We start from the raw sequence: 22,855 nt of genomic DNA on the forward strand, positions 1-22,855 counted from the left end.
TAGACAGGCCATGCCACTACACTTTCTACATGGCACTGTTTTTATATTTGTCGTATTTGAATCCAAATTTAGCCTATGTGCATCACACCAACCAATTAAAATTTAGACTATGTGGATGCACACCAACCAAATAAAATTTAGCCTATGTGCATCACACCAACCTTTATCCATTTTTTTGTAGGGTAACAATATATGTGTGAATAAATACACTTTCATACTAGATCACATCCCAAAATATTTTATAATTATTCACATTATGTAAATACATACATATTGGATTTTAAACCAAACATATGGATATGGTTAATTAATTAGATATGTGTCTTGGATTCTTGAGCTTACAAACGTTTTCCTTCTATTCTGGGTGAATAGTATTTTAATACTTTAATTATTGTTATTAGTTTTACATTTGCTCCAACTTTTTTTATAATTTATTATGAAATTCAACATTAGTTATATGATGACAAATCATGTAGATTGAATCGTTATTAATATATAATGACACTAAGCATTAGTTACAGGGTGACGAATCGTGCGAGTTGAGTCCTTATAGGATCAACTTGATAACAAGCAAGACCGACTTGTTAAGGAAATTTTCAACCGACACGAATCCGACCTACTATTTTCAAACCCGAACATGACATGAACTCGTTAACGACAAAATATAATTTGTTTGACACGACACAATAACAGCCCGAATGTGATTTACGCATTAAAACCTGATGTTACACGATAAAAACCTGATTTACATTATTAAAACATGATTTTTACACGATAAAACCTGATTTACATGATTTAGACCTAATTTATATGAACTTAGAGAATAAAATTAAAGTATTTACTGATAAACTCGTAGTTTAGCAAGTGTTTAGGATGTTTGAAAGTGTTTAATTGAGTGTTATGTGTCACATTACTTGAGTTTTCTTCTATGATCCCCTACTTTAGTGTTTTGATAAGTTTGTCGAGTTTTTGTAGTCAAAACAGGTGGAAACGGACGAAATAGTAGCCAAAGATCGAGCCGGGCGATTGACTGCAGCAAATCAGGCGTTTATGTACAGAAGGCCGGGCGTTTGGCTCCTCAGGCCGGGCGTATTCACTGTGATCGTGCGTTTTTATATGGGAAAACGCCCGGGTCGGGCGTTTTGAGCGAGCTGCGGTTTTAAGAAGAACGTCCGATCGGGCGTTTTGTTACTCAAAAATCGCCCGGCCGGGTGATTTACTCGTAAGCTGATTTAATTCTAATTTTCGCCCCGGGTATAAAAGGGACCTAGGGTTTCGACTCCAGCATACTTTCCACACGCCCCAGAAGCAGTTTCCACGTTTGAGAGCAGATTGAAGCGACAAAGAGTTCGATTCATCAACAAGTTTGAAGACGAAGACGATTTGCCTATTCAATTCACCTTTGGGAGTATCTCTATTAGTTTTCCTATGTTCAATTCACTTTCTATGGATTTCTCTTGTGAATTTGCTTTGAATATGAGTAGCTAAATCATTTGTAGAGTTTTGGTGAAGACTACAATGAATACTTTTGATTAATTCGAGGACTTTTGATTACCTTTGCTCTTGTGATTTCTTTGTATCGTTCTTGTGCTTTTTCAATCCAATTGCTTAGCTACCAATTGAGTTTGTTGACCTAGTTATGAGTAATCGAGAGATACCTAATTAGGATTGATAAAAGAATGAACAACACCTAGGTAATTTGCATTCGAGAGAAGGAATTCTAGAGTGAGGGCTTGAGCCTTTTGTTTTAAGGAGTTAATTGTGAAATATTAGAAGGAAACTTCAATATTAATGGTTAATCAACTGGTTAAGTGCACTCGAGAGAGGGCTTAGTCTAGACTAGCGGCCTTCCTAGTAATCCTAGAGACTTCAAATGGGTAATCGAAGTTGTTGAGTTGTTCACATCGTGTTCGTTGTAGTTGGATCCAAGGCTCTACCTTGTTCTCTTATTTGAAACTCGTCTTTTGTTGCGTGCTTTTATCTTGTTTATGTTTAATTGTTTTTCAAAATCAAAACCAACTTTTCCGGATTTTCTAGATAGTAGTCAAAATCGGTTCGTGGTACTTGAGTTGCACAATTTGTCTCTGTGGATACGATACCCTACTTGCTTATTGCTACACTAGCCCCGTACACTTGCGGGTAATTCTCGTGTTTAAAATAATTCGAGTCAAGTTTTTGGCGCCGTTGCCGGGGACAATTTTGTGTTTTTAGCTTAATATCGTGGTAAAGATAGAGATTACTACTCTAGATTTTATTGCTTTAATTTTTGTTTTTATTTTTGAGCTCTCAGATCTGTGTTGTATTTTTCAGGTTGTATGCAAACACGCTCTAAGGGTTTACCTTTAGAGCCTATCGATCTTGAAATCGAAGCATCCAACAGAAGGAGAAACGCTTTGAAGAGGCTAACCAGCGGATCCGAGTTTCTTCTCCGGTCCAGAGACGGTCACCTTCACCAGTTCAAGAACCACCGTCACCTACTCCGTCACCAGTTCACTCTCCTATTCAGTTTGAGCCACATCCTCCTTTTCTGATGGACGGGGGAAACAATGGGAATAACAACCTACCACCTCCTCTAACGAATGCTCAACTTCAAGAGCAACTCGCATCATTGCAGAGGCGGTTAGATCAAGGGCAGAATGGGATACCAGTGCAGAATATGTTTGCCTATAATGGGGTGTCAAATCCAGCAATTGTTAGCAACAACGTGGATGCTAACAACTTCGAGCTCAGGAGGGGGCTGCTTCAGATGGTAGAGAATAATGTTTTTAGAGGCCGATCCACGGAGGATCCTAACAAACATATCACCAAGTTCATACAGATCTGCAATACGACGAAAATCAATGGAGTTTCAGATGAACAGATCAGATTGAGGGCATTTCCTTTTTCTCTAGAAGATGACGCCCGGGATTGGCTGGAAAATCTGGAGCCCAACTCCATCCGTACGTGGAATGCATTGGTGGCCAAATTCTTAGCAAAATACTACCCTCCGAGTGAAGCTTTGAATAGGCAATCAACGATTTTAGCATTTGAGATGACTCCTCAAGAGAGTATCCGAGGAGCGTGGGAAAGGTTCAAGGGCCTTTTGAAACGGTGTCCTAATCATGGTTTGAGTCCAACCCATCAAGTCCTCGCATTCTACAAGGGGTGTTTGCCTGATGCAAAGAGCGAGCTTAACTGGAGCGCTGGGGGATCACTAATAAAGATCGGTGAGGCGGCAGCAATGGAGGTGATCGAGAGAGTTGCCTCGAATGATGGAGGCTGGACTAATGAAAGGAGCAAGGTGCACAGAATAGCTTTGCCTCAGAGGTCAGTCCCGACAGCAGTTTGCGAATCAATTGGAGCTCATCCACAAGAAGCTAGATCTTATGGGAATGGGATCATCGGTGCAAGAGAATCTAGAAGGTGTAGAAGATGTTAACTACATACACCAAGGGGCAACAGATACTATAACAACTCCCGCCCCAATCAAGGGGGTGGAGGTTTCAACCACTTGGGAATAAGCCACATCCCAACCTCTCCTATGTGAACCCCAACAACGCATTGCAGTCACCTTCCGGGGTTTACAGTGTCTCAAGGAATGATCAATGAGCCTTTTGTTTTAAGGAGTTAATTGTGAAATATTACAAGGAAACTTCAATATTAATGGTTAATCAACTGGTTAAGTGCACTCGAGAGAGGGTTTAGTCTAGACTAGCGGCTTTCCTAGTAATCCTAGAGACTCAAATGGGTAATCGAAGTTGTTGAGTTGTTCACATCGTGTTCGTTGTAGTTGGATCCAAGGCTCTACCTTGTTCTCTTATTTGAAACTCGTCTTTTGTTGCGTGCTTTTATTTTGTTTATGTTTAATTGTTTTTCAAAATCAAAACTAACCTTTCTGGATTTTCTAGATAGTAGTCAAAATCGGTTCGTGGTACTTGAGTTGCACAATTTGTCTCCGTGGATACGATACCCGTACTTACTTATTGCTACAGTAGCCCCGTACACTGGCGAGTAATTCTCGTGTTTAAAATAATTCGAGTCAACAAACCCAACTCAATAAAAAGTTATTGGATTTCTAACGGGTCAATCTCATAGGAACACCAATCCAATGACTTTATCAAAAACCTAGTGCATATTCGTTTCGAAAATTGTCCTACTTTAATACTCCGTATATGTATTTAATTATCTATTGCATATATCATGGTTGTCGAGCATGAAAGACCAACACTTTCATAAAAATTAAAGAAAAACTTTAATGTGTGCATCTGTATTCATAATATTGATAATACTTAATTATGGAATTAGAAATTAATTATATTCCTCAATGCTCACCTATCGGTTAATATAACTTTCATTCAATGATTCCATAGACCTAATTAGTAAGATGCTTAAAATGTCTACTGACTTAAATTATACTAATGCGTCTTAGAGTGTGATTATAGTTTGCTTTTTTTTATATATTAGTATAATTTATTATACTATATGTGAAACAAATTAATTATCCATTTGATCACGAGTATATATAGATAAAGAAGGGTCGGTCATAAAAATAGCATTAAATTAATGTAATATTGCGCACACTTAATGTTTACAATAAATTCAAATTTACATTTACAAATTAAAATACCACAACTCCAATTTTTGCTACACCAAAATGTCCTAAACGTTAATGCATTGGAATGTGGTCATCACAGATTCGCAATCACACAAAATTCCAAAACCACTACACGACAACACCCAGTCCACAGCCGTCCAAACGCCACGTGTCCAACAAATCACAAATCCAAAAAACCAAATCTAAATCATCATTCCTTCTCCACTTTTCTCCCCCCTAAACAAATTCCCAAATTTATCACACTCACACAACAATGGTGACATAAACCTATAAAATGGCATCTCATTTCCAACCCTAACAACCCACACCTTAAAAATGACCACATCTCTCTCAAACGCCTACAAAGACACCAACATCCATCTCAATGACATAATCCCACTCGATTTCGGGTCAATCCTGCAACTTCCTGAGTCCCACGTCTGGACAGACGATGACGACTCAGGTAATGACCATCGCACGTGGCTGACGCGCCAGCCACGTGCGGAACCAGCATCCCCTCCGGTCATCGACCTGCGGGCCCCAGACGCAGTGGGGCTCGTGGGAGATGCGTGCCGGAGGTGGGGGGTGTTCCAGGTGACGAACCACGAGGTCCCGCGGGACCTCGTGGAGGACGTCGAGGCGCATGCCCAGAGGCTCTTCGAGCTTCCGACCTACCAGAAGCTGAAGGCGCTCCGGGCCCAGAACGGGGTGACCGGGTACGGTGTCGCCCGGATTTCTCCTTTCTTCCCAAAATCAATGTGGCATGAAGGCTTTACTATTATGGGGTCAGCCATGGAGCATGCCAAGCTGCTTTGGCCCCATCAATATGAAGAGTTTTGGTATGTTCATGCACTATTACTGTATTTTATATATAATGTTTATTTTAAGTTTACACTGTTTGGTGTTTCCATAATTAACATTTTTTGCTTTATTAATTTGCAGTTTTACAGACAAGATTGGGTTAGGTTTTCCTCACAAAATATATGTATTGTGTAAAATATTTGGATTGTGTACTATTTTGTTTATGAATTGAGTAATGCCGCAAAACCCATTAATACACTAATAAAATTACAAAGAAATGAAATTATTTGGTTGTTTTTTTCAAAGTTAAATTTTGTTTTGTTAATGGAGTGTTTGACGTAGAGTTTGCATCTAAATAAACGTAAATATGTGTGTTTTTTTTCAAATGCAACACAAATTGGTTGGGGGTGTGATTGATGGATTGGATCTAAATGGGATCTTAATCATTGGATTATCATATTTTTTAATCCTCGAAAATCGGACTTCACCAAATTATATGATTTCCCTTCTTCCTGGAGTCATGTTCTTGTGTATAAGAATATGCATTTGAGCATCTTTTAATTTAAAGATTTGATAATATGTCAGAGAATTTTATTTTTTAAGAATCGGAATATTTAATATATTCTCTCCTTTTGTTATTAGAATCTTATTTAGATTATTATTCTAACTGCTTTTCATTTTGTCTGTGTTCTTCAAGAATCGCACTACAAATAATTTAATTTTATGTACGACAAATATCACGTCCTTACCACCATTGAAGGCTAGCCATATCATCATACATACCACTTTTCAAGTCCACTTTTAAAAAAAATGTTTTTTTATGAAAAAGTGAATATATCTATAAAAGTCTAGCAACCCATAAAAGGCATGCCAAAATTGAAACAATAGCTCATCCTAATTTTAATTGCTAATATGAATTGTTATCAAATAAATTCGAGACTGAAATTGGTACTTATTTGTACAGTGATGCAATGGACAAGTACCAGAAGAAGATGAAATCACTAGCCTACAACATCTTGCTCATCATGCTCAAGGCATTGGGAGTGGACGAAGAAGATCATGAAAAACTTTCATCGTCATTTCTCTATCAATCAGATGGTGCATTGCAACTCAATTCGTACCCTAGTTGCCCAAACCCTAGCCAGGCGATCGGCCTAGCACCACACACCGATTCATTACTACTAACTATCTTGCATCAGAACGACACCAATGGCCTCCAAATCATGCAAGAGGGGGTCGGATGGGTTCCAATCCGACCAACCCCAGGAGCCCTAGTCGTCAACATTGGTGACCTCATGCACATTTTGTCCAACGCGACTTTCAACAATATGTACCATCGTGTTGTCCCAAATGAGACGAGCCATAGATTTACCATGGCATACTTCTATGGCCCTCCGGCTGATTCTGTGCTGGCCCCGCTGCCTAAGCTACCCGGGCCATCCTGGTTCCGAGCCGTCACGGTTAAGGAGTACATTGGCCTCAAGAACAAGCATCTTGAAAAAGCTCTTTCTTTTATTCAAACTTGATTATTAATTTGGATTCATGCTAGTGGTTTGAAAATTAATTTGTCATTCGATTTGATTGACTAGGTTTTTTTTAGAAAAATTGATATTGTGGTCACATTTTATTTATTATAAGGTTGCTAATTATATGTTGAACTAATTTAGCAGTTTAAACAACACCTCATTTTGTATTTTGTAACAAGTATTGCATGAAACTCGTGCATTTCTCTTTTTACCAAGAAAAGAGCTAGCAAGCTAGAAATTGGCATCAATTTGATATGATTTGTAGAACTATGTAAAGTAAATTGTCAAAAAATGGTCAATGCTTGTTGTATTTATTTTTAGCTTGATTGTGATATTGATTTTAAAAATCCAAAAATCTATATATGCATTTTTTGTCACTTAGGAAACTTTCATGAATCATGTGCTGGTCCCAAAACTTCTCCCCATTCTAGTAGGGTTCTGTCAATTACTTCATAATTAAGTCCATTTAATTTGTTTATCACCTTTGGAGAGATTAGAAAATTCAGTGACCAATTTTAATTTAACATACATACACAAAGATTACCTATCTGGCTCTCTTCTTTATTTAGGTTTATGTATTTGCTTATAAATGCGCCACATGTTAATAATCAATATATTTATGGCTTGCCAACCTTTTAACATTTGGAGAGTGTATTAAAATTTGAGACTATATATTAATTATTTAATGAACATTATTGTTGAGAATGATATACTTTTTAAATATTACTTGCGATATCTAAGAGTGACGTCTTATTGTGTTTGATTCACTTAATCAGCTGCCTAAATGGAAATTAAATAGACTAACAATCTACAACAAACACACAAAAAAACAAACCTAGTGGCTACCCACAAGCGTAGATGATAATGCTTAAGTAGTGACAAATTTTTTGAGGAATTAATTAGCTGCGATTACGTACTCAAATCGATTTAATTAATCTTCAGTACTAATAGTTCCAAAATTGATCACTTTAGTCTTTTTAGCTTTGTCTTCACACTACCAAACTATTGAGAAAAACATGGGGTGGATTGGCTTCTTCTAAACCACTAGTCAACATCAACTCAACTGAAACAAAAACATTTCAAGATTATAGTAATTTTTTCAAAGAGAAACCATCTTTTTCTTTCCTCATTAATGTAAGAATAGGGATATTTGGCTGCATTAGGCTTTTTTAAGTCATCATCAATCATTAAAAAGACAATAAATATAGTCCATCCTCTCTACACAAACAAACAATGGTGTGATAATATTGAAATGTAAAGATCATTTAGTTAAACTATAAAATCAAAATGTTATCATATTCAAAAATGTGCTTAAGTATACAGAGGGAAAATGATTTATGATATCCTGTGTTCATGCATTTGAGATCGAAGCCTTTCGTTCCTTGCGCATTCTTCCTGAAAATGTATATTGGTGTAGCATAAATAAACACTGATCAAAACTAAGTGGAGAATTCGACATCAAAGCTAGTCGAAAAAAAGGAAACTGGTCAACATAAGACAAAAGAGTTGCTTTAGAGTCATCAAAGCAATAGAGAGTGCAATGGGGAGCATTAAAAACATGCTATGTTATCCAAACAGAAGAATCATTGACTAATTGCTTATAAGGGGGAGCATTAAAAACATGCTATGTTATCCAAACAGAAGAATCATTGACTAATTGCTTATGAGATATGGATAACGTTTTTTGATCATTTGCGTGTATATCTTTGACTGAGTAGGTATAGTGAGCACACTATGCCAAAAAAATTTCGAACCGATCTTGAACTATACGACAATGTTGGGAACTCTGATAATCTAAAATGAAAAGGGTACGAACTAGATATAATCAAGGGTCTCTTAGTTTAGGAGGTGAAAATTTGGAGGAATATAATACCTGGAAAAGCTTCACGAGAGAAGAGCTCCGTCTTTGCTCTGAAATTGCAGCGGTGTACTTTTCTTTAATAGAATTGCAAGACTTTTGTTCTAATTCATGTGTCAATTGCACCTTCTCAAGTTTCTGTAACATTAGGGCATGCGGATATCACTAGAAAGCAGTGAGTAATTAGGCGAACTAACTGTTGTGAACACCAGAAACCAAGGAACATTGGAAGGTGAAAAGGGAAAAGGGAAACGACACCATCTCAACAAATTCATACCCAATTTTCACATTAGCAAGTTATGTTGTGTTCAAAGGTTAACTGTTGATTAGAGTTGAGGTTTAGAACTTTAATTTTGTAAAAGTTGTGATCATGAACGGAAACAGACAGCAGATTTTAGATGATAACAAGCAACATGAAACATTTGTCACTCTATAGATCAAGTTTATGGCTATTGAAACTGATAAAGAGATTTTAGTTTCACAAGTTCTGACAGAAGGGTGAGTCTGGTGACACTACTATTTGCATCTACAGTTACCATTTTATGAGTTCCCACTACTCACTCTTTGTTATAAGATGAATTTCCTTAAGTGAACAAAAATACACATTCGAGTTTGGGATATTATTATTCTCAAGAGTACATATCCTAATTTTCAACAACTAAAGCCCATAAGCAGAACACTCTCTTAATCTGTCATTTCATTCCAAGTAAATCAAACACGTCTCAAAATAAAATGTCTAATCAAGTTATCGACTCAACTGGTCAAACTTTCCAGCTCTCACTTTTCCAAATTCATCTATATACTCTGCATGAACCTTCTCAAAGCATTTTTCTAAAATATACTTTCCCAAGATAGTAGTGGATGGAATGAAATCTTCAAGATGCTAGTTAAAGTTATATGGTTAGATTAATTTCAGTTTTTGTAGAAATGCACGTACAAAATGGATACCTGTTGAGTCCCGTTTAAAATTCCTTCCAGGGAGTTCGTGAGTTTTATCCTTCCATCAGCACTAGTAATAGCATTTTGGAACTACAAGGGCAAACATATAATAAATGTGAGTGGCACCATCACAATTCAACTACAAACTTTACGTAAAGAAAAGCTAATGGGGACATAATTTCAGTAAAGAGATTAAAGGTATGTTGTTCACATGCTATTTCCTTTCATCTAAAAGCCTACCGCACATTTCAAACATTCCAAAATTTTCCTATTCAATCAGCATTTTGATGGGTTAAAGCTTGATTTTAAAAACTGTTTACTATCTCTGACATCCAACCTGTAGGTCCTCCCTCCATAGCAATACTCCTTATAGATAAATGAGATAGTGGAACACCTACGTCTGTAGTTTAGTAACACTAGCCATTGCCAGTGCATTAACAGATAGTGGGTCACAGACTCACATCCTTTAATAACATTGGATTCTAGGTAACTTCAACTTCAATTGTGAGCACAATTTGTGAAACTTCTTGATGACTTCTGTAGTTCTGTAAACACCACATGTATGGACATGTTGAGTATTTATAAAGGGAACTAATAGCATGTTAAACTGAACTTGGTCTCAGTAAGTAGTAGCAAATGAGGGGGAAACTGACTGAATGAGGTCATTTTTAAAACATATGGCGACTTTCAGAGAGGCAATTTACTAGAAGTAATAGCAGATTCAACATGACAAATGTACCAATCACAATGAAAATGAATCAAGCAAATTATTAAGACCAAGCACAAAATGGGATGCTGAGGGAAAACAAAAGATGAACTAATTCTACAAGCTTTACCTGCAAATTAATTGAATTCAACAAGGATGTTTCTTTGAGCATCAAATCTTTAATCTCCAATAAAGCATTATATGTATCATAGTGCTTCCGTGTTTGTCGGAGCGTTTTCTACGGAAAAAAACAAAACAAATCTATGTGCAGTTCAGCCTTATATATAAGCAATAACACAGAGAATATAAATGCTCATGATAGTTTCAAAATGCCAACTCTTTACCTGAATTTGAGTGTTGAGTTCAGAAAGTCGAAGTTCGTACCTGAATCATTAATCAGAAGTTCAAACAAAACGATGGAAACTAAGCAAGTAAGAATTTTGTGGGGTTAATTTCAGAAGTGGTAGAAAGAGATGCTTAGGAGGGTACTGTATTAGTTCAGCCTGTGATGGTACTTCATCAAGCTGCCTCTTTAGTGACACAATCGCTCTTAGTTTTGTGGCGAGTTCCTATAATTGACACCGAGAGAGAGCATCAATTAGAGCGTTTAAGCTGAATGCTTACCAGCACTCAGTTAAGTAGAACAGAAAAACATAAATAAAATACGAGTTAAATGAAGGCAGAATTAGCAGAAGACGAGATCACAAAATTAGAAGCAAAGCAGAGTAAATGAGGAAAAAATTCACAGGCTCAAATCTAAAAGATCACCCAGTTTAGAGTGGGAGAAATAACTAGTAAAATCTCCCACTGCTCAAAAGAAATAAAGCATTCAAAATGTCAGATTGACAAAAATTGTCTCCAACTGAAAGAAAAAAAATAGGAATACAACAATTTTCATTGAGATTACCCAAAGACAAGAAATATGCTAAAGCATTGCTCATGAAATATCCATCTATTACTTGTGGTAGGCGGAAAGGCTTTACGTCTAACCTTCTTTACCGACTCAAGTCTCTCACTGGAGTCTTGAAAAGAATGGTGAAATGCATCAGAATGTTCATAATTTGCACCACTATTCAACATCTTATCAAGTTCATCAACCTCCTTCTGCAATCTTGAGCAGTCTGAACTGCATTGGGACTGGAAATCTAATTCTTGTTTCTCAAGCTCCTAAGAAACAAAAGTAAAAGTCAGCCATAGATAACAATCTGCCCCAGCAATGAAACTGCTGCAAAGGAAGTGATGAGACTTCTGCAGAAATGTGATAGTTCCGTATCATTTAACTCAACATATTGCATAAAAAAGGATTATAACAAGCTTCCGCTCGGGGATATGAACTTTGTGATCATTAACCAATAATTAGAGATGAAGATAAGCACATGATGAAGAGGTGAAATGACCTTCATAGACCCCAAAAGTGAAATCAGTCTCCATCCAATTGAATTAGGGCACTCTTTATCGATTTTTTCGCGTAGAATTCGCACTTCCTCCATAACATCCTCCTCCTGTTCATCCCAATAATAAGCAAAACACAATCACGATTTAATAATTTAACCACATTCTGCAATACTTGCCATCTAATTCTAGCGCTACAGCAGCAAATACATACAAAGGCCCAAATTCTTCAAATGGAGTTTATGAACTACATTTTCCTGTATGCTAAGCATAGATCAACGATCACAACTAAACAAGATAGAAATACAGCCTATTATTCACCGAATCAATCAATTCTCTACCGCTATAGCTGGAATTCTTCGAGTAACTTTCTTCTCCGACTAAATTAATCAAGTTCCCCACAACCGGATAATTCAAGTAGGCAAGTAAAAAATTCTAGAAACTGTACATGTTTGGATAAGCGTAAAATTCAATTGATCAATGAAAGAGATCTTCTTCGATGAATTGAGTAAACAAATTCATCAGAGTTACCTCGTCTTTTTCCATTGTTTGGATTTTGCAGCTGATGGAGGAAACCAGTTCCAACTTCCAAGCATATAAAAATTTAAATTATCATGAATTTATAAAAATTGTTTTAGTTTTTAGAAATTGATTAAAAAATGTCGTAAAAATGAATCGGGATTTAAAAAATTGACATTTTATTTTGGAGAAACAATTAAGGCGCTGTTTGGCAGATCTGCATTACTCTAATACAGTTGGCTGAATGCTGATTACAATTCGCTAAAATCGGAGTGTGATTAGTATATTAGTCAAACACGTCCTATATATTTTCAAACTGTCAATTAATGAATCTTCAAAATATTGAATACTATCATACTATTATTAAATCGAGTGATATCATAAAAATAAATTAAGTTCACCTTTTTTTGGAATGTGAAGACATAATATGGAATGTATATGCAATAGCTCCGTTTTGTACTAATGCATAATACTTATTATATTACTACTGCCATGTACTACTCCTATCAGCGCATGTTTAATATAGCAGATAACTCATTTAGGAATGAAATTGTATGAACGAAATGACATTTTGTTTGGTGCAATGTATTAGAGCTTATATGATATAATTAAGATTTGTGCTAGGCATAATATTATAAGGTGATATGCATAATTTCATAAATTATACTCCCTTCGTTCCACAAAGATAGTCCCACTTTGATCCGGCACGGATTTTAAGAAATGTAATGAAAAGTGAGTTGAAAAAGTTGGTGGAATGTGGGTCTTACTTTTAAAGTACTGTATTAGTTTTATAATAAAATGTGAGGAAGAATGAGTTGGTGGGATATGGGGTCCACTACCAAAAATAGTAAAAGTGAAATGAGACAAACTTTGTGGGACGAACGGAAATGAAAAAATGGGACAACCTTTGTGGGACGAAGGGAGTAATAATTAATATTTTTATTTTGTAAAGGATTGTTTTTTCCCCAACAAAATATTAGTAATAAGAATATGATACACTTTAATTATTATACTCCAAAAAAATCCTAATACTCCAAACACTTTAATCATTATACGTTAGTTTATGTTGTTTATTTATAATGTCATATGTCACCTTTCTCAATCAAGAGTCAAAGACACAACTGAGTGGCGGAGCCATAAATTTCATCATGAGGGTCCAAATTTAAACTTAAAAAAAATTACATAAATTAAATTATAAGGTTCAAAATATAAAAGTTAAATGCAATCACATCATAACATTTGTCTTCTATTCTTCATCTTTTGAAATCGCTGCATATTAAGTTCATTGGTAACTTTAACAAACACATCATTTTCCATATAAGGAACTAAGAAATCATTCAACTGATGAAGAATCAACGAAATTAAGTTTCTTGAAATAACGATCCATATGCCTATTAAAATAGTCAACACTGATTAAGTTTGCAAAATATAAATCATACACAAAAAAGGATAAAGTTCATCTTATGCTTCACAACTAAAAGAATAAAGAGTAAACAAAATATACAATATGCTCAAATCTAAAATGTTGCTGCCACTAATCAAATAGTGTAAAACTACTAATACATACACATCAAATTAAGAATAGGGGTTAAAGAATTTCAACACAGAACCGCCGTAGCCATTGACTTACATAAGCTATCTTCTTTCTCCCTATTTGAATTTTATGTGTAACAATTTAGAGCTTGAATATGATTATTTAGGTCTCGATTTACATAACTATTGCAGCCAAACAAAAAAACAACATATATAGAAAAATCAATTGAATTATATTTGAGTTTTAAAAAAACCTAGTTTTAGATAACCAGATTTCAGATTATGCTGCAGAAGAAGTAGAATTGCGGCAGAAGGAGAAAACTAATTAAGAGGAAACGATTTATGGAGTATAATTTTGCTGAAATCTATCTTTAATATTATATATATATTATAAATTATAATTAATATGAAATTGTAAAAATACTCCTAGATTTTTTTAAAATTAGTGGGGGGACCATGGGCCCCCTGGCCCCACCCTCCCTCCGCCCATCTCTATATGAATTTAGTATATCAATTTGTATTTCTTTTCTCTAAACAATATTCATATATACTTGTTAAATTATCAAAAGAGAAAAGGCACTTAACATTTAAAATTGAATATGCATAGTAGCATGAAAACTCTTTGAAAAAGGAAGAGGTATATTTGGCCAGCCATCATTCTCGTCAAAATTAATGATAATATTATATCACAACATGGAATAAAGTCACATTATTGACTATTTAATTATTATCCACAACTTGGAGGAAACGCAATGACACCTCTATTTAACTCAATTCCTCCACATAATTGTACTATCTCAATCATTTTATTCAGCTTAGTTTAGTTCCCTTATTGTATGTCTAAGTTTTTTGGGTAATTTTCTTTCTTCTCTTTGCTTCTTTCTTCTTTGATTTTTGTTATATTTTGGTTAAATCAAAGTATTGAAATTTAGGGGACAATGAAGATAATATCATTTGGTTCGCTCGTCGTTCATAATTTGGCTTTGATGCCTTTGATGACATATTTCATCTGAGTCCCCATTTTTTTCCTATCTTTTTAAGGAGAAATTCATCACATTTGTTTACAATTATGTTTTTATTTATGTACAACGATACACACACTCGAGATGACTCAAACTCTGGCTTGCTAGAGATGAAACCGTTTATCAAATGAGTCGAGTTTCAATATACATTTGGTTATAGTTTTTTGAGCTCTTCGTCCAGTTTTTAGTTCTTTAATGAGGAAAAATAGGTAGCGCCTATTTATAGGTGAATGTTTTGAGTGAAACTTACTTTTGTTATGATTTATGAGTTTTGTTTCAAAACAATTGAATTTTATCTTACGTTCAAGGAGTATATATTAGTATTAAAGTTTTGGACTTGACTTTTAAATTTGATCAATAACTAGTTCTTTTGAATTATAATCCCTCCATCAACCATTAAAATTTAATTCCGGTAGTAGATGATGAATTTCAATTGCAAAATCGATAAGAGAAAAAAAAAATAGTTAAGATATTTACAATTGAAAGCGAGTAAATATGAGAGGAAAAATATTGAAGAAAGAAAAAATAATAGTAATATCATATTATTAAACCCTAAAGACTCATTAGATACCATAACATAATTCACATTTTGACTAACTAAAAATAATTGGAGTATCATGCAAGTTCAAATTTGCATATCGTCATAACATCTATCTCCATTCTATAATTAGAAAAAAGTTTGAACTTTGAATCATATTATATTTACAAAAATTTCAAAATACATACATTTCACGATTATTATCCCTTAGTTTTAGATTTCACTTATTTTAGTAATCAAACATTTAAATGTATTTTAAAGAATTGAACTCTAGTATTGTTCTAAATGTTTTCTCAATTGTTACTCCACTACATTTAAAGAATTGAACTCTAGTATTGTTCTAAATGTTTTCACAATTGTTACTCCACTCGTCCCATAAAATAAACTTCGGGCACATCATCAAATAGATTAAATTTGACAGATGGCAAAAAAAAAAAAGTTAGATAATTTTTTTAAGAGAGACGTGTGAAATACAATCATACAAGTAGAAGTAGCCGTTGTTTTTTATATCGAAAAAATGAAGCTATTTTACATTAAAATGAAAGTGCATTGAAAAAAATTACTAAAAAATAGCAAGAAATGTTGTGAGAGACGAACCAACATAAACAGTAGAAATTTAGTGAGTAGCAAAAGCAACATAACAAATTAACAGTTAGTTCTAAACCTACCAAGTTTGTTTCCCATAACAACCTATCAAGAAAAGAAAAGAAAATTCAAAATAAAATCACAAAATCAGACAAAATACATCCATCCACAAAAGCTAAGCATTTCTGGTTCTCACTTCCACAGCTTCACAATCTTGTCGTGGCTGGCCGATGCAACCACGCCTGCCACCGAGGAGACGGCCAACGACGCGATCAACCCATCGTGGGCGGAGAGGGTCATCGTCTTGTTCTCAGTCATGTTCCATAGCTCTAGAGACTGTTATGTCACACAAACCGCAACATGGCCCCAGTCAATCTCAACGTTATGAGCAACAGCAATTTTAATGAGTCGAGTTAGTTACCTGATAACAGCCAATGACGAGCAACGAGGAGTAGGTGGGATGGAAAACGCAAGAGTGGAACTTGTTGCCGTTGCAGCTAAGCTCGTGCGCACACTCCCCTTCTTTCCCGGATCTCATCGACCAGACCCTCACGGAATCCTCACTTACGGATGCCAGGAGTTCTCCTGATGGGTCCCAGCAGACTGAATGGATAGGTTTCGTGTGGCCCTGTACTCAAGATTAGAACAAAGGTGAAAATGACGAACATGCAAGGAATTGTTCGACTCAAGGTATGTACCTTCAATGAATGCCGGCAGGCCTGTGTCTCTGCATCCAGTATTGACACGACATTTTCAGCGGCGGCTGCAAGATACCGTCCAAGTCGGGGCTGGAATCTTACTTGGGAAGTTCCACCCTAATCCAACCAGACGAGGGAGGTCAAGAAATTTTGTTGCATTGAATAAAGACACAACATTCGACTGTGAAGCAAAGACAAAGGCAAAGCGGAGAAAGAGGTTGTCGTTTCGCTGTAGGGTACCTTGAAAACTCGTGCACAGCTACCATTATTGATACTCCAGTATCTTATTTCGCCATCACCATCGCAGGAGCATATGAGATCTTCTTTGTTCGGGTGGAAGTCCAATGACATTACACCAGATGAATGCCCTGTAAAGGTCCGAAGAGAGTACGAAGGCTGCAATACGAAGATAGTCATAACAGAAATCTTAGTAGAAGACAAATTTTTTAAGAAGAATATATTCGACTAACATTTTCCACATCCCAGACACGGACAGTCTTGTCGAATGATGATGTGGCGAGGCGGGCCATGCTAGGGCTGAAGCGCACATCAGTAATAAGCGAAGTGTGTTCCTCGAGTGTAGTTTTTGGCTTCAAAGTGTCCGTGAACCATAAAACAGCCTGCACAATTAGTATGACTTGTTATCGCAGTGACAAAAACGATAACAGGTGCATATCGGTGCACAGCTAGTCATCTCAATCACGACTCAATTCCAATGAATACCTTCTTATCATGACCACCACTGGCAAGTAACTTCCCGTCTGATGAGAAGTGGCAACACACGACTTTACTTGTACTAGCACGAACAGAGCTGACCTCAGCAAATGTAAATCCTGAATATAGGACCAGAACATATTAATTTCCCAGAAGACGAATATCTTCCAAGCCTCATTCCTCAAGGGGACTCTATATAGTGAAAGCTGCATTGGAAACCTTTAACTTACCTTTGCCAACATCCATACCACGGCCAACTGCATCTCGTGGGTCGGCATCGTCATGGGATAAAAAAGACTCTACATTGTCTTCAACATCATCCACGAAACGATCCATGTCAGCTTGCCCGAGATCTTTATCGTCCCACTGTCGAACAAATAAATGAGAAACTTCAGGATCGAACAAACTTAATCCATAAAAACTAGGATGTGGCTACGGTTCTCACCAACTGGTTCGATGGTGATGTTAGGGTACCAGTGTTATCAGATCCAAACATCATCATAGGCTTCGAAGAACTACCGTTGTGTGGCATATTAGGCATTGACATCACATCCCCAGGTGTATGAGTAGAGGGCGTCGACGGAGCTGAACTAGGAGAAGGACCAGCCGTGTTTGCAGTTCCTGAGCTATTAGCAGGTCCAGAAGACGACACAGGCTGCTTTCGTTTTCTTCCAGTCTGGTTTTTAGAAGCCTTGAAACGAACGCATGAAAGACCGTGTTAATTCACTAACTCAACACTCATAACATGCACTTATTAAGCTCTGCATTCAGGCTTTGGTAAGAGATCACAGATTGATGCAGAAGAAACTACTATGAAGTACTATTTTAAAATTAAAATGACAGACCTGATCATTCCCTCTGAATGAATTCGACATGCTACCATCACCCGTAACACTTCCGCCACCCATAATTTTGTCTTGCTGGAGATTGTGATTAGAACTCTGAGGTTGCTGACCCGAGAGACTGTGCTGTGGATGTTGCTGTTGTAGCGTTTGGTTATTGCTTTGCTGCTGTTGCTGTTGTTGCATTTGTGCAATCTTCATCTATACAACAATAAAAAAATGCCATTACTTACCTGTTTCGAATAATGTGAAATGACCCAAGAAACAACTGTCAATGGTAGATACCTTCATCAAAATCTCCGGGTCTGTGCGAGGCAAAACCGCAGCTTGCAGTGGGGATCCAATATTAGGAACTACATCTCCGACTGAATTAGAGAGCGCATCTTTCCCCATAGACATACTTCGGTTATTCAGTAGCATCCTCAGCCTTCTGCTCTCTACATCATTGGCGGATGGTGAAGTCAGAGTCTGCTGTGCAAGCATAAGCTGCTGCTGGTGCTGAGGTGTCAGCATCTGTAGTTGATGAAAGGGTTGAGGACCCGGCATAAACGACTTTGGCTGCTGGAGAAGACCAGAACGAAGTTGATCAAGACCCTGCAAAGAAACAAACAGAACATAAGAAGAAGAGGATAGATAAGTATCCAACCTCGGCATAACATAAATTGCTTCAAAGGGAGTTTTACCAATGTGTCAGAACTAATGTACTTACAGTTAAAGGCCATCCTTTCAACGTCAAATTGTTACCACCTTGATTTGACCCTAAAACATGCAGAATAGTACTATTAGTTATAACACATATACGATCAATAATGGAGCTGGCATGTACAAACTCTGCTTGTGGTCTAGGATTTCGCCTTTTAGTTTCTTTAAAGTTTAAATGGCTTCACTAACAGAAATTCCCAAAAAATATTACTTGGAAGCAGGACGAACAATAAGAGCATACCAGGGATTCCAATCAGTGAGCCTTCAGAGCCAGCACCTCTTTGATTGAGCATAGGATTCATTTCAGTTTTGATTTCCTGGTGATGTGTATACATGCATAAAACAAAATTAAGATACAAGTAAAAAATCTAAACAAAGATGCAATGAATATACTGACCGGTGCAGACCCAGGAAATTGCTGGCTTCTTGCTTGCACTTGCGGAGATACTCCACCTGCAGAACTGTGCAGCATTTGCCTGAAACATAAATTTCACCACTGGTCAGAAAAGCATCAATAAGTAAAAGCATCCATATGATATTTATCATACCCAGACGGCTGGCCAGCTCCTGCAGCTGACTTCAAGATCGAAGCATGGTTAGGATCCAAAAGCTGGCCTACATTATCCCCAAATCTTTGCTGAAAGCAAATATCACAGTGTTAGAAACTGACTTCATAGTAGTGGTTCATTCTTAAGCCTGACATAGTCTTGTACCTTTAAGGCTGCATCGTCCAAGGAATCCCTCTGAACAGGGAGCTTTAATTTATCTTCGTACATCTTTGTTGCCAAAGCATTGGCAGTGCCAGGATTTTGCCTCATTAGAGGATCGTTTCCAACAATCCCATTAGTCGAACCATTCAAAAGGTGGCCACCCTCACGCCGTTGCTGCTGCTGCTGCTGCTGCTGATGTGCCTGCTGCTGTTGTTGTTGCTGCTGCTGTTGCTGCTGTTGTTGTTGTTGCTGCTGCTGCTGTTGTTGTTGATGTTGCTGTTGCTGATGTTGCTGTTGCTGCTGTTGTTGTTGCTGTTGTTGCTGATGTTGTTGTTGCTGTTGCTGAGCCTGCCTCTGCAATAAAAGCTGCTGCATCTGCAGTTGCTGCTGTTGTTGATGTTGGTGTTGCGACTGCGGTGGCTGCTGCTGCTGCTGTTGCTCCCTCACCTTCATTGACTGAGTCTGATTTATTCGGGAAAAAAATCATAAGATTTCAACCACAAGAGAGATATTCATCATGAAAAGAACTATCTAACTCTTGATAACCATGCAATAACAACTATTAAGCACTAAATTAGTAAAAACTAAAAAGTCAAAAACAATAAATAGGTGCTTATATTACAAGAAAACCAACAGACTCAAAACGGAGTATCATCATATTGTTTAGGGGCTACTCCTATAACACTGTTGTACTGAGTTAGTAGCTAACCTCGATATAAGATGCAGCAACCTCAGAATGCTTCTCATTTGTCCTGGCAATAAAAATATCCCAAAAGACAGACCACCACTCGAAGAGAAAACCACCAGGAGCATCGATAGCTGAAGCAAGCAAAAAATAAATAATTAGAATCTCTACATAAAACAAAACATGCTACATTAGGCGTGATGTGTACAGACCAACAGGATCGGATGATACTTTTCCTTCGGTTTGGAAAGACTGAGCAGTCTTCTTCAAATCCCTCTTCACTAAATAATCGTGAATATAGACATCCAACCTGAAAACAACCAGAGTCAAGAAACAACTTTAAAATGCACACCTTTACTCGAAGCATACACAAACCATAAAAATCAAAGCACATGCATTAAACAAGGGTCAACTATGATTCTGTAACCAAGAATGTAGGCCAGAAATGACAGAATTCAACCATGAGAATAGCTACATATCCAAAACAAAAAAACACATAAACGATAATCATCATCTTCAGCCTACACCACAAATGAAAACCCTATTATTAGGGGAATCTAAATTCATCCTGCCTAACCCCAAAATAAGAGCATACATACTTTCCAAGACTACACAACTTCCCTAAACCAACTGACCTAGTAAAACAACCTGAAAAATCAGAAACCCTTCACGAAAACAGCAAGAACAATACGATGAAGTAGGAACATAAACCACCAAAAAGAACAACTTTCAGGCAAAAAGTAGTACCGAAAAGTGAACAAAAACTCACATTTTATCAGCTTCCCAGTTGGTTTGAGACATTTTTCCGCAGCCCAGTAGAGCAGGACACAAATGTCAGATCCTCAGGAAACAATCTTTCCTTCAATTTCTCCCTCCTCTATCATCTGAAACAAATAGTATTGCATCAAACCCCAATTCAAAATAACCCCAATTACGATAAAAATTCAATCTTTTATCACTTCCTCCCAAGATGTACAAAATTTGAATACCGAGGGTTAAAATACACCCAACCAACTGAGTTCCAACCACGAAATCTTAATAGAAGTGCAAAATAAGCTCCAGAAAACCAAATTAGAACTATTAACACACACTAAAAGGTTGAAAAAAACGCACATCCGCGAATATAATTATCTCTTGAAAAGAAGATAAACACAGATTATTACCTATAAACGCCATAACAAAATAAGAAGAAGAAAACAAGAAGAACCCTCTTCTTCTTCTCTCTTTCTTTATTTTCCCTTTATATTCTCTCGCTGTTTTTTAGGGGAATGAAATGAAATTGAAGAGAGCAGCAGTGGAAGTAGCTGTAGCTGTTCGGTTTTGCAGAAAACTAAGAAGAAATTCTCTTTTTATTTCGGATTTAGCTTTGTTGGTGGGATTGAAGAGGGGCTGTTGCAGATATCATAATGGCTATCGGACATGAATTTACTCGCGAGACCCTTTCAGTTTCTCGAATTTACTGTTTTGACCAATGGTTGCAGAAGAGGCCAGTATTGAATTGACCATTATAGCCCTGTGGGGCGCCGAGGGGCTGGAGGGTGCGGGGGTGAGAATGTCATTTTATTTAGTCTTTTGCTTTTGGAACAGGCTTTCGACTGGGGGGCTCGTATTTTGTCATATTTATTTTCTAACCCTTTCAGCTTTGGTAATCTCGCATTCCTTCATTCTTTTCTAGATTGTCGTAGTTTTATTCTAGTATGTGATTTACGTTTTTACCCTTTGGTGTTTGTCAGGTTAAGTTGCAGGAGTTGGGTATTTCTTTTCCTTCTTTTTCTCGGTACAAGATCATTCGCAACGAGGTGCTTATTGAACACGAACACGAAGTTGCATAGTCCTAATAAGACAATCATTTTCACTATTTGAGCACACTCTTTTTGGGTCAACCCAAAACTACATATAGTATGCTTTAGTTTTTTTAAAGCAAAATCACTTAATTTATTTTTTTCTATTTATAAATACTTTCATTATCACTTTCTCAAGCTTTCACACTGTCCTTATTTTTCTCCCATAATATGAAGTTAAATTCTTTTTTCAGTTTAATGTATTGTTTGATAATTATGTCATTGTGTTGGATAGAAATTATCGACCAACTTATATACACCCCACGAAAACTCAACACAATCGCTGCAATATTTAAGCTTCGGTGACTTAAGTGGTCGGATATACCATTCAATATAGATGCCCTACTGAACTTCGTAACTGTTTACTAATTATGTAAATTAGAATAATTAGTATATTCTTTGGTTGTTTTAATGTAATTTTAAATATATTCTTTCATTTGTAAATCAATTTCATTAGAATTCAATATCTTTGTAGCTACGTGATGGAACAATATCACTGAATTGGTGAATTCAAATGATACCCATTAAAATTTGTAATTATTTAATTGTTTCAATTATAAAATTTTCGTTGTTTTATTGTGATTTTAGTAGTTTTGTTCATTTGTAAATCAATTTAATTATAATTAGTGAATAATAATGAATTAAACAATAAGATAAATAGGAAATACGAA

At 36.4% G+C, this 22,855-nt stretch overlaps 3 protein-coding genes across 3 annotated transcripts; 1 reads left to right on the plus strand and 2 right to left on the minus strand.

Annotated features, from left to right (window-relative positions):
• Window positions 1–4,828: 4,828 nt before the first annotated feature.
• On the plus strand, window positions 4,829–7,053 carry LOC125216049 (gibberellin 3-beta-dioxygenase 1-like). The gene is made up of 2 exons (XM_048117656.2): window positions 4,829–5,412; window positions 6,339–7,053. The coding sequence occupies exons 1-2, from the start codon at window positions 4,910–4,912 to the stop codon at window positions 6,898–6,900; spliced, it is 1,065 nt and encodes a 354-aa protein (XP_047973613.1). The 5' UTR covers window positions 4,829–4,909; the 3' UTR covers window positions 6,901–7,053.
• A 1,066-nt stretch (window positions 7,054–8,119) lies between these two features.
• Window positions 8,120–12,478, minus strand: LOC125212333 (paramyosin-like protein). Its single transcript, XM_048112466.2, has 9 exons — window positions 12,327–12,478; window positions 11,801–11,905; window positions 11,394–11,570; window positions 10,893–10,972; window positions 10,748–10,787; window positions 10,534–10,641; window positions 9,707–9,787; window positions 8,774–8,896; window positions 8,120–8,295 (listed from the first exon to the last, which is right to left on the minus strand). The coding sequence occupies exons 1-9, from the start codon at window positions 12,339–12,341 to the stop codon at window positions 8,236–8,238; spliced, it is 789 nt and encodes a 262-aa protein (XP_047968423.1). The 5' UTR covers window positions 12,342–12,478; the 3' UTR covers window positions 8,120–8,235.
• A 3,499-nt stretch (window positions 12,479–15,977) lies between these two features.
• LUG (transcriptional corepressor LEUNIG) lies at window positions 15,978–21,749 on the minus strand. Its single transcript, XM_048114491.2, has 19 exons — window positions 21,507–21,749; window positions 21,113–21,227; window positions 20,556–20,653; window positions 20,368–20,477; window positions 19,662–20,120; window positions 19,497–19,585; window positions 19,346–19,424; window positions 19,190–19,265; window positions 18,956–19,005; window positions 18,532–18,840; window positions 18,250–18,447; window positions 17,850–18,095; window positions 17,635–17,770; window positions 17,414–17,523; window positions 17,161–17,310; window positions 16,931–17,086; window positions 16,691–16,807; window positions 16,414–16,620; window positions 15,978–16,328 (listed from the first exon to the last, which is right to left on the minus strand). Exons 2-19 carry the CDS (start codon window positions 21,142–21,144, stop codon window positions 16,185–16,187), a joined length of 2,766 nt encoding a protein of 921 aa, XP_047970448.1. The 5' UTR covers window positions 21,145–21,227; window positions 21,507–21,749; the 3' UTR covers window positions 15,978–16,184.
• Between the last annotated feature and the right edge of the window lie 1,106 nt (window positions 21,750–22,855).

Source organism: Salvia hispanica, chromosome 3 (genome assembly GCF_029641045.1).
Source record: "Salvia hispanica isolate PSC_SH4W2 chromosome 3, Shi_PSC_v1, whole genome shotgun sequence".
In the NCBI taxonomy this organism is placed as follows: domain Eukaryota; kingdom Viridiplantae; phylum Streptophyta; class Magnoliopsida; order Lamiales; family Lamiaceae; genus Salvia; species Salvia hispanica.